The sequence below is a fragment of the Malus domestica genome, chromosome 01 (assembly GCF_042453785.1).
Source record: "Malus domestica chromosome 01, GDT2T_hap1".
In the NCBI taxonomy this organism is placed as follows: Eukaryota; Viridiplantae; Streptophyta; class Magnoliopsida; order Rosales; family Rosaceae; genus Malus; species Malus domestica.
The window spans coordinates 1,180,466-1,199,483 of record NC_091661.1 but is presented as its reverse complement, the minus strand read 5'-3'; the positions used below and the strand labels follow the sequence as shown (position 1 = coordinate 1,199,483).

Sequence of the window (19,018 nt, the reverse complement as noted above, 5' to 3'; positions counted from 1 at the left end):
GCCATTATATTTTTCTTATACGTTTTATCAAAGAACCCTTGCAAATAAAAAATTCTAATAATAAGAACGTATGAAAAATATTCAAATGGACTAGAAAATAGAGAAAATAGAGAAAAAAACCTTTTTGTGCGAGAGTCTTCTACGAGTGTGAATCTCAACTCACAATAAAAGCACCAATTTTGTGAATGCAAATTTCTGCCTTCTTCTTCTTGGACAAAATTGCACCTACAAAACAATCAACATCTTTGGTCAAGGCCAAGAACCTCACACGCCCACGATGAATGGGGGAGCTTTGGCCGAAGAACCTCCGATGCCAAAGTTAGAATTTAGAGAGAAAAAGTGTTTAGAGGATTTTTGGGAGTTTTGCAAGAGTATGGAACTTAGCTTTTTAGAAGAAATAGGGTCATATATATAGGGAATGGGGTGTGGCCGGCCTTTAAGTGTGTTTTGGGGTGTTATTTGGTGATTCAGTTAGCAATTAATATATTAATTGGCTAATTATCATAATAAAAGAAATGTTTTGGAATGTTTTTGGAGGTTATGGAATGAGGATGGATGAGACAAATTTGAACTTGTTACTTATTTTGGGTACTCCTGATTTGGTTGATGGATGATTCTCCACTGCTCGAGTGTAGGAGACCCGGTATGCCTTGAGGCTAAATTTGTCATTTTCACCCAAAAATCCACGTGTCGCCTTGTGATTATTTTTGGCTCCACAGTACCAGAATTGACTTTTTAGTGTAAAAATGTGGTTTTTCGTTAAAGTGAACCGAGCTTTTTGTTAAAGTTTCCTATAAAAAATTGATGGACGATGGATGCACATAAGATTGGGGTGGACTGTGCTCTTGTATATTTTGGGCCGAAGTCGAAAACCTAAACTTAAAAAAAAGGGCTGGCGGTGGCAGCCCGATCACAAAGAAGGAGAAACGGCAGAAAAAGGGCATTCGGCTGTGAAACAGTGAATGTGATGATCAGATGAGTATGGGAAATGGAGGAAGGCGAGAGACCATTGTGCCCACAGCAGCAGCAGCAGCAGCCGATTAAGAAGAAGAAAAACCAGCCTCAGCCTCCGCCTCCACCTCCGCCTCCACCAGTAATTGAGACGCCGTCGTTGATTGGAGAAGATAGCGGAGGTAAGCGCAGGAAGAAGAAGAAGAAAGAGGAGGAGGGTTGTGCCAATTTCGCCAGTTTACCTGTCGCCGTTCCTGAAGAAGACAATAAGAGTAAGAATAGCGAGGGGAACAAGAAGAAGAGTAAGGGTAAGAGAAAGAACAATGGCAATTCAGTTGCAGATGACGCCGACTGCAAGAGAAGAAGAAAAACCCCCATACTTGTCGGCGACCGGGTGGTTTCTCCGTATTTTCAGAATCATCATGGAGGAAGAGGCGGCGGAGAAAAAGGTAAGACCTTTAGCAGCAATATTGTAAATATACAAATATGTGAAACTGAAATAAAATTCAAGAAACACAAACACAAGAAGAAAAAGGAACCAGTTAATTGTAATGCGGGTTTACTTGAGGCCGAGGCCAATCCCAATGCCAATGACAATGCCAATTCCAAGCCCACCAACAAAAGAAGAAGAAAACTCTCTGAATCCGATGATGGCCACCGGGTGGTTTCTCCGTATTTCCAGAATTTAGGAAAAGAAAAGGGTAACATCTTGCCAGCATCTGCCATAAGTTCAGAGTTGGTTTTTAGTAATGTGGTAGCTGAAACTGAAAGGTCATCTTATGGAAATCAAACCAAGAAAAACAAGAACTCGGAACAGGGAATTTGTAATGTGGATTCACTCGATGTTAATTCCAATGTCAATTCCGATCATAAAAGTAGATGGATAGTGCCTGTATGTGTTGGAGAGCGAGTGGTTTCTCCGTATTTTCTGAATCAACGAGGAGATATCAAAAAGGGTGAAATGTTAGAAACCTCTCTTGACAATTCGGGCATCAATGTAGTAGCTGAAATTGAAAAGGTTTCTCATGAACATAAAACCAAGAAAAAGGAACATGCAGGTTCCGATGGTATTGGTATCAAGAACACGAGGACAGGGGTAACACAACATGATAATGATAAAAGTAGTGACAGCTATGCTCCCAAGCTCGAGGAGATTATACTAAAAGCCATTCACAAAGATGAAAAAATAGAATCTGCAGGTGTAGCAACTGGTGAAGCAGAGATATTCGGTGATAATTGCATTGAAAAGAAGAAAAAGAAGAGGATTACGAAAGAGAAGAAGATGGAAAACCATGAAAGAAGCACTATCATGAAGGTGGTAAAGGAGAAGGAAAGGGATGTTAAAGAGAAGTCGGGGATCAATCACCAAATAAAGGCTAGTCAAAGTAATAATGTGATTTTGAGCCTTGAGGATGTGCTTGCACAGTTTGCATACAACGCTGGTGCTAGCATGAACAACACACGGATTGACAAATATGAAAAGATGGTCAGAAATGTGCAAACTTATTCTCAGATTAGTAGTGCAAAGAAACAGGTAGTGGAAGAAAAGGAGGAGAAAAAGTATCAAAATGAAAGTGAGACAAAACCTCCTTTCCCATTGAATAACATTACCAATTCTTCCATTCTAGTTAGCGAGAGTGGGAGGAGCACAACTGAGGAGCATGCCACTATGCCAAGCACCTGCAGAACCTTCGGAGATGAGAAAGTGAGTCCAAATAGTGCAGAAAATGGACAGGTTTCTTCCAAGAGAAGGAAGAATAATGAGAAGCACAAAAGAAGAGCACGTGTTGAAGTTCGAAAGGTTTCCCCTTACTTTCAAAAATCAGGAGTGGAAGAAGCAATGGTTAACTGGGGTGATGATACAAAAGCTAAGCCACCTAAACGCTGTTCAAAAACTTGTTCCACGTCTGTGAAGGTCTCTCCCTACTTTCAGAAAGAACACAAAGCAGACGGTAATGTGGTCGGACACTTGTTGGGGAGTAAAAAAAAGCGCAATAGATCTCCAGGAATCAAGACTGCTCTTTCTGCTTCCCAGAAGAAAGACGAAGCATACCTAAGACGAACTCCAGATAACACATGGGTTCCTCCTCGCTCTGAACATGGTCTCATCCAAGAGGATCATTATCATGATCCTTGGAGAGTACTGGTGATATGCATGCTCCTTAATCGCACAAGGGGATTGCAGGTCTCGTATCTTTATACAATATCACTTTGTTCTTGAGCACTCATAATATTATTTCTATATTAGATTCGGATTTACTATAATTGCTTGATCATAAAAGTAATAATTACTGTGGAATTTGCATGATAAAAAGTAATAGTTACTACTGGAATTTGAATGATAAAAAGTAATAGTTACTACTGGAATTTGCATGATCATAACAGTGCATGTATAGAGAGAGTAGGGGTCTAGTAAGTAACCATTATAAGTAATTAAAGTAAGTAGCCAATCATTAACCGTTAAGTCTAGCTTTAAATCTTCTAATTTCTTAATTAAAATACACCTGTATAAGTCTATTAACATTAGCCTTAGAAAGAGTTCAAAACATTCATGATCTGTTTACTTATTTTAGCTACTGATCCTGGAAAGAAATCTAATCTCAACTTATGGCTGTGCCAACTCATTTACAACATAACAGTTTGTATGTTGGTACCACAAAATTCAACCTATGTAACTGAAGCATTTTGTTCAAGTTTTTCAATTTCTAACGGTAGCCACCACTTTTAGGAAATTTGTTTGATGCGTTTTTTTTTTTTTTGTTTTTTTGTTTTTTTAATGTTTAACTAGATACCCAAGCAGGGAATGAATTTCATCATTATTCAAGAAGTATTAACTTTGGGGTATTCATTGGATGATGTTTCTGGTGTAGATTGTTGTTGAAAGCAGGGTGCTTAGTTCTCTAGTCCATTGAACATCTTGTCTGCTGCTTTGTATAATTTTGTTTCCATGAGTGAACTTTGTTTCCTAGCGAAATCCTAGAATCCATCTCAGATTTTTCAAGTCTTGAAAATCACAATCATTGGAATCCGAAATCCAATTTGCGCTTCTTGAAAATATGCAGATCCTATATCGGATACTTTCCAACCCTTGATGCATAAACAATGGACCCTCTGGTTAGCTCAGCTCAATAATTCATTTAAAGCAACCCTTTGTTCTGTTGATTTTGCCAGCATAGACAAGAAAATGGTTGGAATCTACATTTAAACCTAAAATATGGTTCTATGTCACATATTGTCCTTTTGTCAGTATGGTACCAGAGCCTCAAAAGAATTCGGATGGGATTAAGTTGATTTTTTATTTTTTCTTTTTACTCATTATTCGGGTGAATAGGCTTTATGGTTTATAATATATATTGTTTCTGTGAAAACAAAATTATTGGACCTCTAATTTCAAGTAAGTTGACTTTTGGAATTTATTCGGTGTGTATGGTTGCATTTTTAACTGTTCAATGTTATTTGTGAAGGTAGCTGTTTGTAAAAGGTGATGAAATATGTGTAGATTGAATACACTGTTCTTATGTCCTTGTTACTTAATGGACTATTTGCAGGCAAAAAGAGTTATATCTGATCTCTTTACATTGTGTCCGGATGCAAAAGCTGCGACTGAGGTTGCTACAGAGGATATAGAAAAGACTATAAAAACTCTTGGTTTACATAAGAAGAGGGCATTGATGATACAGCATTTGTCTCGTGAGTATTTGGAGGAAAGCTGGACCCATGTTACTCAGTTGCATGGTGTTGGCAAGTACGTTGGCTAATCTATGATTCTTTTGTTTTCTTATATATATTCATCCTCCTGTGTATATTGGTAATGCTTAAGAATACTATGTCTGGTTCCTCTAGGACCAATGTATAAAGTAAAACCATGAACTGCCTAGCCCGAATAAAAGGGGTTTAGATATAACATGCATGGCATGTCAAGATAGTGTTATTTTGTTTTCGTGAGTGACCAAGATGCAGCAATCCAACCATTCATGATGAAGTTTATGTTTCCATGGACCATATTGTCTCACTCTTTTGAGGGTAAAAAAAGTAACAGATTGATGGCATGACGTGGCAGAGTGTAAAATGTTCATTTTCTCATGAATGGTTGAGATTTTGCGGAGTCCAAACTAGCATTTTCCCTTACTCGAGAAGACCAAATTTGTATCTTTATGGAAGCTGAATTTTCATGTTTGTTCGGAGCAGGTATGCAGCTGACGCTTATGCAATATTTTGCACTGGTAGGTGGGAGCGAGTAAAACCTACAGACCACATGCTAAATTTCTACTGGGAATTTCTGCGCAAAACTGTACCGAGGGACGGTGTAAGAGAGAGTTTGGTTGGAGAGCAGATAGTTGCTAGTTGAAGACTTCAACGTGTATGGATCCTATTTTGGGTTTGTCTTGTAGATACTAATTTTGTAATTTTATGAATATTTTGCAACTTAAGGAAGGATTTTCAGCTTGAATCTTAAGCTTAATCCTCAAGTATAAACAACATAGTGTTTAAGTGTTTTTCACTTGGGTTTATTGGAATTATTAGGCTTAATCCTCACATGTCTTAAATAATACTTGTGTCTTTGATCATACGGAAAATAGTCGCAACAATTTTATATAGAAGTTTACCACACACTAGGACATTGAGCTGTTTATTCTCACAACATAGTATAAGTAGTTTCTATAATAAGTAAGGCAATGCCAAACTAGCCCTTAACATTGGTGTAAATTTATGTGTCTAAAATCTTGTTTAAAAAAAGAAATGAAGCAATATAGAAAATTAATTGTATGTGGGACATACATGTATTAGACCGTGTTAGTTTGTGTGTCTTAAAAAAATAGCTTCTTTTGGCACTAACACTAGAGTATTCTTCTCCACTACTGTTGATCCTAAAAACTACCAAGCCTACATGGCGCGTAGGCCGAGTAACTAATGAGCTAACTACATCCTTCGGTTGATGCGAGGCGTGCCAACTCGTCGGCCGAGGAGTAAAATGTATGGATATTGCGTTGAGTGCGCGGTTGACTTCTCGATCTTGCAACTGCAGCCGAGGAAGGAACACATCTCGGCCTTTGGGTTCTAAAGCCTGAAGACAAGGCTGCTAGTTCTACTAAGTTCACAAATTGTCGACGTCGGATTTGGTCACAGTGATTATATTTGTAAAAATATAAGCATGCCAAATCGACATCAGACTATATGGACACAAGTATTCAAAGCAGATGTACGTTTTAATCGTAAATGTGGTTCGGCCGTCAGAATGCCGAACTCTAAATCCAACTTGTGAGTATCCAATCATAAAACAACTCGGCGTTCAATGTGCCGAGCTCTAGTAAATTGTAACACCTCACCTTGTCGAAAAGGCAAATGAGATGACATCTGCCAATAAAGACCTGAAAGTCTTTCTCGACCAAGACTTGGATAGATAACCAGTCGCCTTTGACGCAATGTTGTTTATCCAAAATGAAGGTGCTTCGCGGTCGGCTGATTCTACGGCGACAGTGCTATTTATCCAAACTGAAGATGTTCACCGATTGCCTTCACAGTGTTGTTTATCCAAACTGAAGATGTGTCGGCGAAAAAGAAAATAAAAATATCAAGGTTGTTAAGAGGTTTCGCGTAGAACGAGAATTTGCGCAGGGCAGTTTGTGTGTTGAATTGGAGGGGGCTTGAATGATGCACTCCTCCTTCTATTTGTAGTAGCAAACCTGCTTTTGATCGAATCAAAACTATACTCGAATTAGGACTCCTTACCTCGATCCAATCTTATCTCCGCCAGTCCTACTCCTATTAGGACTTTGAACTCAACCCCTTATCAGGCCGTATTCATTCCCAAGTTTCAGCATCCTCATCTTGCTGAGACTCCTTATTGTATCAGGATTCAACTACCCCATCCTGATAGTACACGGCTGGCCCTTCAGCAACGCTTCCAGGCCGAGAACAATTCCAAACTCAAACCAGTATTTTGGGCCCAAACATTGCCCCCTCGCTTCTGAGGTCATCGATTTACATTCCTTGGTTCAAGCCTCGGCCTTGAAGAAGTGAAACCGACCTAAAACAAACATTGAAACCTCTCGAGAAATACCACCATGCGTATTTATGAGACATGATCTCACGACCTCAATTCTCCCAACCGTCCTACCATGTGTCGGTCCCTTGATTAACCTAGTAGTGCTTAATCATGACCCTCGAAAACGTGTATTAGCCAAAACATCTTTTTTACATTAAACCCCCCGCAACACGCAATCATGCATCCTCAAACCCGAAAACCTCGTTCCTTTCGCCTAGATTCTCTAAATATCCATAATGATTAGCAACTTTCCCGCTCAATTCTATCCCCAATTTTGAAAATCAAACCTTTAACCTTCCTTCCAAAATGCCTATAAATACATGAATCTTTTCCATTCGTACTTTAAACTTTCCAAAACCCTTGAAACCTTCCTGCCATTTCGCTTTCAAAATCCCAGAATACCCTAAGCTCTCAACCCAGAAATCCTCGAGTCTTCATCAATGGCCTCCATCATCTCCAAGCTTTCCGATGAATGCAACAAGTGCAAGGACTTCATCAACCAGAGTGTCGTCAAGACTCTGTGCTTCGAGAGTGATTTAAGCGCCACTCATCAAATCCTGGGATCACTTTGTTGGAGATATGCCCTGAAAGTCAATCTTTGGAAGAAACTTTTCAGGACAATGTCTATATGTATGGAAAAACTCTAATACATGAAAAAGGCAAAGTCACTCATTAGGACTATCTCAATAATTGATATAGGTCCTAAAAGGTGAATCCATGGACAATGGATCGATGGAAGAAGTAATCTAATGATGTTAGACTATAGAGACCTTCTTCTCATAACCATGATGTCCAAAAGAGTTCCTGGTCATAGGATTGTTGGAGGGACACTGACAATACATAGACCAGTACATACTATGTCCCCTTCCAATGGGAAGGATAGAAAGTCTCATGCCATTCGTGTAGTGACACTAAGACAAGTATGTAGGTGCTCATTATGGGAATGAGTTCACTGAACACAATCAAACGAGAGTACTTGCATGGAGGTCTACTCACATGTTAAGCAAGTAACTTTACTGGTTGGAATAATGTAAGTAATCCTTTGACCTAAGACATCATAGTTGTCTTGGGGATACGTTGCTGATCATTTGATAATGAGATGTGACCACATCTCATCTTGGATGTGTTCTATGCATTGTTGGGGTCAGTGATTTATTCTCAAAGGCATGTGAATGATCAACAAGGGATCTCTAATCCTCATTATGAGAGGATGAATACTCTAAGATATGATTCAGGAATCTTCGGCCGAAGTATCGAGCGTAATGATGGAAAGCGTTCCTATACGACTCAATAGAATCATATAACTTGATATAATCACATTAGGGGTTTGACATTAAATATCCATACCCTAGTAATATGATTGTGAGTATTGTATTAGAGAAGGATCGAATTACATTGTAATTCCAACTGAATAGGTTCTCCGAACAAATTCTACATGAGCTTGGGTAGCCATGATATATGGTTAGATGTCACTCATGGTTTGTGGGTTCTTCTAGATGATTAAATAAGTAGTCATCGAAGAAGAAGGAGAATTGAAAGTAAGTTTTAATTCACTAAGTGATTGGATTAATACAAATCAATTGGATTGGTGCCAATCACCTTACTACCTTGCTAATTAGAACCTAAAATGATTGTACACCGAAACACTCTTGTAGTGAGACAACTAAAGGATGATGGAATAAATTAATTGGATTAATTAAGTGTTATGATTAATTAGAAAGTCTAAAGAAATCATAGAAGCGATGAAAGATCGTTTTGGACTTAAAGAAAAGTTCGGGTTCATTTGGGCCCATTAAGCCCAAACCCATTGGGCTTTTATTTAAGCATAGGATGACTTGAAATGATAAAAGCCTAAAGCCCAAACAACACAAAAGGGGCTGGCCAAGGAGAGAGAGAGAGAGGTCAAGTTGTTGACTCACTTCTTAGACATTTATAAAGGAAGTTTAGTGAAAAAAGTTTCATTAGGGTTTTTGAGTGTTCTTTTTCACAAAAGAAGAAAAACAAGTCTCTCTCTCTTAACACTCAAAGGCCGGCCACCAAAAGGGAGAAATAGTTAATCATCTTCTCTCCCTTTTTGGTTATTCCATTATCCATCTCACTACACTAGTGGGTGTGGATCTTTTAGAGGTCTTCTACTTTGGAGACTAAAGGAGAAAGGAGCTCTAAATCTTTCAAGGTGGAGGAAGCTAGGAGGGAGGCTAGACTCAAGGAGTTCCAAGAACAAAGAGTTTTGAGGTGGTCCATCCTTGGTCTCAAGTCTAGATCAAGAGGTATAAAACTATACCTTCACTTTGTTCTTCAATATTTTCTTAGATGCATCATATATGAACCTATGCTTCTTGAAGGGGATTTGCATGACTATAGCTTTGATATTATGTGATAACATGCTTCCGTTGCAAATGTATATAAATTTTGAATTGTATATGCATGCTAGTCACTAGAAATTCCACATAAATCTCATTATTTCCCTTCAAGTGGTATCAAGAGCCAAAGGTTCATATTTGATGTGTCCTTTTGGATTTTATGCTTATGGGTTTTAATTTTATGTTTGACATATTATTTCTTCATTCAAAATATGTTTATCTTTTGTTTTTCAAATGTTGAAAAATTTGTTTCAAGAGTTGAAAAAGATATGTATGCAAAAAGTGTTTTGGATGCATGAATGAAGAGTGAGATTTTTGAACAAAATTTGGGGCTTATGTACCATAGGGGAGGGCACGGTTTTGGGGGGGATTTTTTGGCTTGTGTTTGTATTTTCTTTTAAGTCACACACACACACACTTTGAAGCTAGAAAGTAGAGGACTTGTTACTTTTGTTTTTTGGTTTGAAAAATCACCAAGAAAGTACAAATCTTGAAATTGTTTTCATGGTTTTATTCTTGGTGTTCATGGTTTTGATTTTGGTGTAAAAGGTTTTGGTTTTGTGTTCATACTTTGTTGTTTGAATTTGGGTGATAAACTTGTCATCAATAGCTTTCCATTGATTGACTCCATCCTAGACTTGACTAGGAGACCTTACACCCCTCTTACCTTTTTAAGCCAACTTGCACAAGTGGGTGACAAGGATAGCTAGGCCTTTGCTTTATTTTTAAATTTAGGGAACATGTATGACACACTCCCTCTCCCCCCATCACATAACCAGCCACCCTATTGATAGGTCCTCTATGGGCTATTTTGCAATTTTAAAAGTTGATTATACTTTCTAGTATTTGCGGTTTGACCCCTAACTTTTCATAATTGCATTTCGGCCCCACCTCTTTATGAGATTAAAATGTTATGATTTTAATTTTGTTTGTAGCTTAAACTCATCATATAATTATGCCCATATGTACTAAGTCTAATTGATTATGTTGCATTCCAATTTAATTATTTAATGTGATTAAGTAGTTAGTAAAATCGTTGACTATGGACTTGTGCCTTAAACGATAATTGAGCTATGAGAAAGGCCACTAAATTCAAATGGTTTGAACCTTGGGAATGTGTTTTAATTGCTATTTCAATTGGACCTCAACATGTTAGACATTAATCTTTCTCTCCCTCTTAGTATATGTAATTTGTAGGAATTTGTACAAATCGGTTTGTAATTCTTATTACTTCTTTATCTCTTTCAATTAGTTGATTCCCTCTAGTACTAGACTAGAGTTTCTTTAACAATTGGTAAAGAGACATATTAAAAGGGGTTTTTCACGAGATTAAAGATTTGTTGGGTCCAACGCCCTAATTAGCAATGAATGATTGTCTTTCGTTTCTAATGGCTCAATGAAAAATGTTTTAATTGGATTGAAAGCGTGTAATTAAAACGTTACATTCCTCCCTAGATCTTATTCAACAATGTTGGCTCGTTGTTGAATCAACCTAATAAGTCCATAGTCATCCAAAGAGCCTAAGATAACTATAAAGTCCAAATTTAAAGGAATGCAAAAACCTTGGTAGTAGTAGTTACTTCCAATATTTGAAAAATTCGTTTTTGATATTGATTTGTTTTTCTCAAAAACAAATAGTGGGAGTATCATACGCTACTAAACTAAAATGAACACAATTAGTAGTAATATATATTTCCAATATTTTGAAAATTGTTTTGATATTGATTTGTTTTGCCAAAACGAATAGTGGAGATATCATATGCTACGAATTTCATTTACTTTGGACTAGTAGTTATAATAGGACACAATTTATTTTAATGTGATTAAATAAATAAAATGATGAGACCTTAAAATCCCTCAACCAACATCCAAGATTAAGTTGAAAGCGGAGAGGTGCTTTGAACACTTCTTCGTGGCCTTCCACCATGGTAGGCTCCAATCGTTTATGACTCATACACCGCCTTCACCCTCTCATGGGGGAGTTCAAAGTATGTGCTTATACTCAGGAGGAGTCTATTTCAAAAATTTGATGTGGTGAAGGTAGGCAACGAGTATGGCCAACATCGTATCACTGTGAGGTCGTACTTGAACCCCTATCTAAACCGGCATGGTGGGTCAAAACTTAACTAAGAGAAATGGTGCCAACATCATATCATTGTGAGGCATTGTTCTCTAGAGGCCAACTAGATGGGTAATCACAAGAGGTTGTGAATGGGTAGTTCTACCCTCTCATTATTATTTTTTCTAGCCAACATCATATCATCGTGAGGTGGGCTTGGTAATAGTGAGCCTCCCATAACCCGCTAGGAGCTTTCATTGAAATCTCCCGGATTCCATCTTGAGGAATATGGAATTTGCCAAAAATAGTGGGTGGTGTCATTCGGTTTAAAGACCCGAATCGTTTGACTTAATCAACAATCAAACTAATTTATTTTATTGTTATGTATTTAGAAATGGTTGGAACACACTTGCAAAGATACTCGACAAGCATTGCCTTGAGGGGCACAATTTCCCATCTTGGTATCGTAATGCCAAGATTCTCCTAACTTTGGAGAAAATTGTTTACGTACTAGACAAGGCTCCACCTCACATACCTCTTGGCCCTGAGGCCACTGAGGATGAACGTGCTAAGTATGACAAGCACGTTGAGGATGATACACAAGCCAAGTGCTATCTGTTGGCTTCCATGAATTACAGAGACAGCACGAGGGTATGGACAGTCCATCTTCCATCATACTCCATCTTACGGAGTTATATGGTGAAGGGACGCGCAACCGTCGCTTCAGCACTGTCAATGAACTTGTGAAGACCAAAATGGTCAAGGGAGCCTTAGTACATCAACATGTACTGAAGATGATTAGACTCATTGAACAATTGGAGAACCTAAGTACTCCATTTGACGGGGAATTGGCCCAGGACTTCATCTTGGCTTCTCTTTCTGATTCGTTCTCGCAGTTCGTTATGAACTACAATATGAACAAGATGGATAACACTCTCTTTGAGTTACTAAACATGTTAGTAACCGCTGAGAAGACTATGAAGAAAGAGAACGTTGTGGGGACTGCTGCAGTAGCCTACAACAAGCCGTCCACTTCCAAAGCTAAGCCGAAAGGCAAAGGCAAAGGAAAGGAGAAGAAGTCACCCACTCCTAAGGCACAAGGAGGAGTGAAGAAAAAGAAGGCAAAGGAGCCCAAGGGGACTTGCCACCACTATGGAAAGGACGAGCATTGGAAGAGGAATTGCAGGTTATACCTAGCATCTCTGAAGGACAAGCCACAAGGTATGGCTTTTGTTCTTATCTTCAATTCTAATTGTTAGATCTTCTAATCTTTATATTTGATATAAAATGCTAATCACTTACGCAATTGTATGTAGGTGATGGAGCCAAGTAGAAGATGGATGAGCAAAGAAAAGAATGGAATGAAGGGTTCGGCCATTATATTTTTTGCTAACTACTTAGGAAGTTTGTTAGGCACATTAAAGATAGTCTTTAAACTTTCTTATTTTGCTAAGAACTTATTATGTGGCTTCATATTATGGAAGACCCACTTTTGGTGCCTATATGAAGGTATATAATTAGTCTCTAATGTAGGAGCTAATTCTTTTGTATTAAAACATTATGAATGTTTAACTTATCAAATCAATGTAATGTGATGAATGCCTTCTACGAAATTTGTTCCTCAAAGTAGTATTATGAATTGAAAATTGTCTTGTTGTATTCTAGTTGAGATACAAGAAATGTATCACTTATATAATGCGATATCCAAACCTTGGATTTATCAATTAAGGATAGATCTTACATGTTGGCCATAGATGGATACAATGAATCTTTAGATTTGGTTCCAATTGCCTACATATGAGTTCTATATGAATTGAGAAAGTCTAGAGATTCCTTTCTTGAAGAAAAGGAAGATCACATTATAATGACATAAGTAATACATAAGAAAAACGTTTCTTATATGGTTATCACTTACTTAACCACAATAACCAAGATCACTCTTGGTTCAATTAGTAAGTTTCGAACAACTAATTGGACATTCTTAAATTGTTTTAAGAAATGTCAAATATGTTAGTGATCAAACCAATGATGAAGTGTCTAAATCTATAAAAGGTTTAAAGACTTTAGTCACTTAATAACAAGACATGAACTTAGTGAAGTTGGAATAATAAGCTTAAAAGGTTCTAAGCTACTCCACAATGTCCTCTACCCGTATACTTCATAATTATACACTATGAATGTATAATGCGATTTCTCATTAAGGTCATGAGAAACAGTGGGAGGTGAGAAAAGGATATAAACTTGAATATGATTGGTTTATAGTTGTCTAAAATTAATAGTACTTTACTACTATTAATGAGCTTGTAATTTTAATTGTTAAAAGGTCTCAAGCTCTTTGAAACGTTAAAATTCTATGTTGTGTAACATTCTAAGAATAACCTATGAATGTTGGTTTCACCAACCTAGCACAAAATCGTTATGTGTTGGGAGTTGTCCATCATTCTCTTTTATGAGAACATGCTAAGTACAAAGCAAATGGACAAGTTGATGAAACAAAAGGGAATAGTTTCAAAATGAGTCACAACATATAGTTTAACAACAAGACAATCCGATTTCAACACCTCATGTAACTATAATGCTCTATGTAGTTTTAACAAGGAATTAAATCAACCACCTAGTTGGAATGGTTGAACTCCTATATCATTAGTAGGAGCCATGCTTCCACTAATGATTTGGATAATTCTTATATGACTACTTTAAAAGGTTTTAGTATGAATAAAACTTGAAATATGATGTTTGACACCATATAATTTAAATGAATGGACTTGATAAAACAAGTCACACATTTCAAATGAAATTACTTGAGAAGGAATTCTTTTGTGTATGTTTGTTTAAATAACTTGTGTTAGCTAGAGTTGTTGATTGTCCAAAATTGTTGAGACATCATCAATAAGCTAATGGATCTTAAAGATTGTCAATGGATCCAGGACAAGTTAGTGGGAGCTATATGCATTCAAATCAAGAAAATATAAGTGTTATGTTTTTCTTAAGGTTTCAATTGAATGCTTAGTTACAACAAGGTCAGTGGGAGTGATGTCATACTTTTGAGCAACATATTATGATGAAGTCTATTTGATAGACGTAATAAATATTGATGTTACTCAAAATGACAAATTGTGACAAGGTCAATTTTGAAATACGGACTTAAAATGGACTTATTGATACAACAAGGCTGTCTCAAGAAAGTTGTATAAGGAGATTGAATCTCAAACGTTGAAGATTTGAGAAAGTATTTCTACATATTTTAGAGAAATTGCTTTCATGACCCTTATAAAGACTATGTCACAAAATCACAAAAGGGACACATGTATGGACTTGTGAGTTGATATCCAAAAGTGAAAAAAACCATAAGGGTTGTCACTTTAAGATATTAATATGGCCTAGGATCAGAACCATAGCAACTGATAGAAAATTATTACCTTTGAGAAAGGAACATCAGAGTGAGACTCTGGAAGCGTGCATTCACTTAGGTTATAAACCAAAGTGACAATAACCCATTTTAACAAATGGAACTTCATGGTGGATGAAGTACTAATCATATGAAAGTATTGTTAGTATGGTACTACAATGGTCTCGAGGTTGGAGCAAAGTTTGTATAAAGTATACAAACGAAATATATGTTGATATATAATAAAGTTTTAGAAACTGCTTCAAAAGGTGTTTCGAATAGACAAGGTTCATAATGAACCAATGATTGAATCCAAACCATAAGGTCGTTAGTAGGATACTACGACGTAATGGGGCGATAGCTCAAGCCATGGAATCAAGGTCTCATCAAAGTATTTGAACACAAAGAAGAGACAACATTAAATGATTTGGAAACATTTAATAAGTAAATCCTTTTAAGTTAAAAGGATTAATGTATAACCTAGTTAACCTACGAGCTCAAGTTCACTCGACTAGCATCTATAAGATGCAATACTAATTGACTTTAGTGCAAGTGGGAGATTGTTGGAGATATGCCCTGAAACTCATTCTTTGGAAGAAACCTTTCAGGACAATGTCTATATGTATGGAAAAACTCTAATACATCAAAAAGGCAAAGTCACTCATTAGGACTATCTCAATAATCGATATAGTTCCAAAAAGGTGAATCCATGGACAATGGATCGATGGAAGAAGTAATCTAATGATGTTAGACTACAGAGACCTTCTTCTCATAACCATGATGTCCAAAAGAGTTCCTGGTCATAGAATTGTCGGAGGGACACTGACAATACATATACCAGTACATACTATGTCCCCTTCCAATGGGAAGAATGGAAAGTCTCATGCCATTCATGTAGTGACACTAAGACAAGTATGTAGGTGCTCATTATGGGAATGAGTTCACTGAACACAATCAAACGAGAGTACTTGCATGAAGGTCTACTCACATGTCAAGAAAGTTGTTGGAAATGTGCCTTAAAGCCAATCATATGATGATACTTTACGGACATTTCACATGTTAAACTAATCTAGTTTAACTATAAAGGGCAAAGATTATTGTTTGAGCCGTCTCATATAAATGTTATATGCTTAAACGATAAAATCCAAGGAATATGTGATTGGGAGAATGCGATCTAATGAAGTTAGATTCATGAGACCATTCTTTCGTAGACACATCCTAAATGTTCCTGATCATAGGATTGTCAATTGGGCATTGACAGTCCATTAAGATCGGTACGTACTGTGTCTTCTCTCAGGGAGAGTGACTAGTCTTGAGTCATTGGTGTGTGTGACATCAAGTCAAGTACATAGGTGCTCAATAGAGAATGAGTTCACTGAACATGATCAACGAAGAGTTCTCATATTCATGTCACATGAGAACTCATGGTTGGGATAATGCAAAGTAGTCCTTTGACCTGAGGCATCACAGTTGTCTTGTGGTTAAGTACTTGATCTTTGATTATGTCAAAGTCACCCCATCGGGGTGTCCACGACATCATTGGGGTTAAGCCACTTAGTCATGGAGACAAGTGAATGCGCAACAAGGGATCTCTAACCTTCAAACCGTTGGGGGAGAATACTCTATGATATGATTTAGAATCTCTGGCCAGAGTATGAATGAGATTTAGAAAAGTCGTTCTAAATCACAGTCAAGGTAATCATATAAGCACACAAATCACATTGGATAGTAGACATGAATAAATAAACTATCAAACCAAACAATGTGGTCAAGAGTATTGTATTAGAGAAAGACCGTATTGCATTTGTAATCCTAAACTGAATAGGTTCTCCACCTCTTCTCATTAGCTTGGGTAACCATGATATGCTGCTAGGTGTCACTCATGGTTTGTGGAAGCCCTAAACGTGTGTAATTACTAAAGGGAGCATTGAAAGTAAGTTTCAATTCACAATCGATGTAAAATGGTTTTAATCGCCCACTGCCTCGCTAAAAGGAACCTAATGGATCGTACACCGTGTAAGGTGGAGATTGAAGAAACAATGGAGATGAGTAAGAATAATTAAATGGTTTAATTATTTATGGCAAGGATTAATTAATATGTTAATTAATCAAACGAACAAAGTTCGTTAAAGACCTCGGGATAGTTTTGGACCTCAAGGCCCAATGGGCTTCGAACGTCAAGTCCATTGACTTAAGTTGTATGACAACTTAATGAATAATGATTCACAAAGGCCCAATTAGGCCAATAATATCCCATGGCCGGCCATTTGGTTTTTGAGTGGGTTTTGGACTTATTTACAAGTTTGCCACTCCAATGAATTAAGGTATAAATATGACTTTATAGCCAAAAATTCATTTAGGGTTTGTTTTGGAGAAAATTGGAGAGAACATGTCTCTCCATTTCTCTCTAAAGAGGCCGGCCCCTTGGAGGGTGTATCTAGCCATACTAACTACTCCAAGGTCACTCATTTCTTCTCCAATCTAACCTTGGTGAAGATACTTAGAGGTTCTCAATTTTGGGAACTTGGAGAAACCTTTTCATCCATCCAAATCCATAGATTTAAGATGCAAGGAATGAAGGCCATCTCTTTGGGTGATTAGCCTTTGCTTATGCAAAGAGGAATCTACAAAGGTATATTTCTCAACTCACTTTGATTTGAGTTGAGTCTTGGTTCACCAATCTACTAGGCTTTGAATTTCATGGTTAATGTTTTGTTTTTAAGTGCATGCAAGCATGATTCCGCCTTTAATTGTTAATTGCATGCTTATAGATGTTGCTTAAATGAACATTTTTTCACAAAATATTCCTTCACAAGTAACTCTATTGGTTGGAATAATGTAAGTAATCCTTTGACCTGAGACATCATAATTGTCTTGGGGATACGTTGCTGATCATTTGATAATGAGAAGTGACCACATCTCATCTTGGATGTGTTCTATGCATTGTTGGGGTCAGTGATTTATTCTCAGAGGCATGTGAATGATCAATAAGGGATCTCTAATCCTCGTTATGAGAGGGTAAATACTCTAAGATATGATTCAGGAATCTTCGGCCGAAGTATCGAGCGTAATGATGGAAAACGTTCCTATACAACTCAATAGAATCATATAACTTGATATAATCACATTAGGGGTTTGACATTAAATATCCATACCCTAGTAATATGATTGTGAGTATTGTATTAGAGAAGGATCGAATTACATTGTAATTCCAACTGAATAGGTTCTCTGAACAAATTCTACATTAGCTTGGGTAGCCATGATATATGGTTAGATGTCACTCATGGCTTGTGGGTTCTTCTAGATGATTAAATAAGTAGTCATCAAAGAAGAAGGAGAATTGAAAGTAAGTTTTAATTCACTAAGTGATTGGATTAATACAAATCAATTGGATTGGTGCCAATCACCTCACTGCCTTGCTAATTAGAACCTAAAATGATTGTACATCGAAACACTCTTGTAGTGAGACAACTAAAGGATGATGGAATAAATTAATTGGATTAATTAAGTGTTATGATTAATTAGAAAGTCTAAAGAAATCATAGAAGCGATGAAAGATCGTTTTGGACTTAAAGAAAAGTTCGAGTTCATTTGGGCCCATTAAGCCCAAACCCATTGGGCTTTTATTTAAGCATAGGATGACTTGAAATGATAAAAGCCCAAAGCCCAAACAACACAAAAGGGGCCGGCCAAGGAGAGAGAGAGAGAGTCAAGTTGTTGACTCACTTCTTAGACATTTAGAAAGGAAGTTTAGTGAAAAAGTTTCATTAGGGTTTTTGTGTGTTATTTTTTCACAAAAGAAGAAAAACAAGTCTCTCTCTCTCAACACTCAAAGGCCGGCCACTATAAGGGAGAAATAGCTAATCATCTTCTCTCCCTTTTTGGTTATTCCATTATCCATCTCACTACACTAGTGGGTGTGGATCTTTTAGAGGTCTTCTACTTTGGAGACTAAAGGAGAAAGGAGCTCTAAATCTTTCAAGGTGGAGGAAGCTAGGAGGGAGGCTAGACTTAAGGAGTTCCAAGAACAAAGAGCTTGGAGGTGGTCCATCCTTGGTCTCAAGTCTAGATCAAGAGGTATAAAACTATACCTTCACTTTGTTCTTCAATATTTTCTTAGATGCATCATATATGAACCTATGCTTCTTGAAGGGGATTTGCATGACTATAGCTTTGATATTATGTGATAACATGCTTCCGTTGCAAATGTA

At 37.2% G+C, this 19,018-nt stretch overlaps 2 protein-coding genes across 2 annotated transcripts; both read left to right on the top strand.

Moving 5' to 3' along the window:
• The first annotated feature begins 823 nt into the window (after positions 1-823).
• LOC114823225 (uncharacterized) lies at positions 824-5,401 on the top strand. Its single transcript, XM_029098681.2, has 3 exons — positions 824-3,136; positions 4,500-4,696; positions 5,140-5,401. Exons 1-3 carry the CDS (start codon positions 989-991, stop codon positions 5,297-5,299), a joined length of 2,505 nt encoding a protein of 834 aa, XP_028954514.1. The 5' UTR covers positions 824-988; the 3' UTR covers positions 5,300-5,401.
• Positions 5,402-12,072: 6,671 nt separating this feature from the next.
• On the top strand, positions 12,073-12,752 carry LOC139196261 (uncharacterized). Its single transcript, XM_070821942.1, has 2 exons — positions 12,073-12,640; positions 12,736-12,752. The coding sequence occupies exons 1-2, from the start codon at positions 12,073-12,075 to the stop codon at positions 12,750-12,752; spliced, it is 585 nt and encodes a 194-aa protein (XP_070678043.1).
• Positions 12,753-19,018: the final 6,266 nt, after the last annotated feature.

What these genes read in the sequence shown, in the direction of transcription:
- LOC114823225 (XM_029098681.2), top strand. Translation starts at nt 989, where the DNA reads ATGGAGGAAGGCGAGAGACCATTGTGCCCACAGCAGCAGCAGCAGCAG. An exon ending in ATCGCACAAGGGGATTGCAG is followed by an intron (nt 3,137 to 4,499) that starts GTCTCGTATCTT and finishes GACTATTTGCAG; the next exon opens with GCAAAAAGAGTTATATCTGA. An exon ending in CAGTTGCATGGTGTTGGCAA is followed by an intron (nt 4,697 to 5,139) that starts GTACGTTGGCTA and finishes TGTTCGGAGCAG; the next exon opens with GTATGCAGCTGACGCTTATG.
- LOC139196261 (XM_070821942.1), top strand. Translation starts at nt 12,073, where the DNA reads ATGGACAGTCCATCTTCCATCATACTCCATCTTACGGAGTTATATGGT.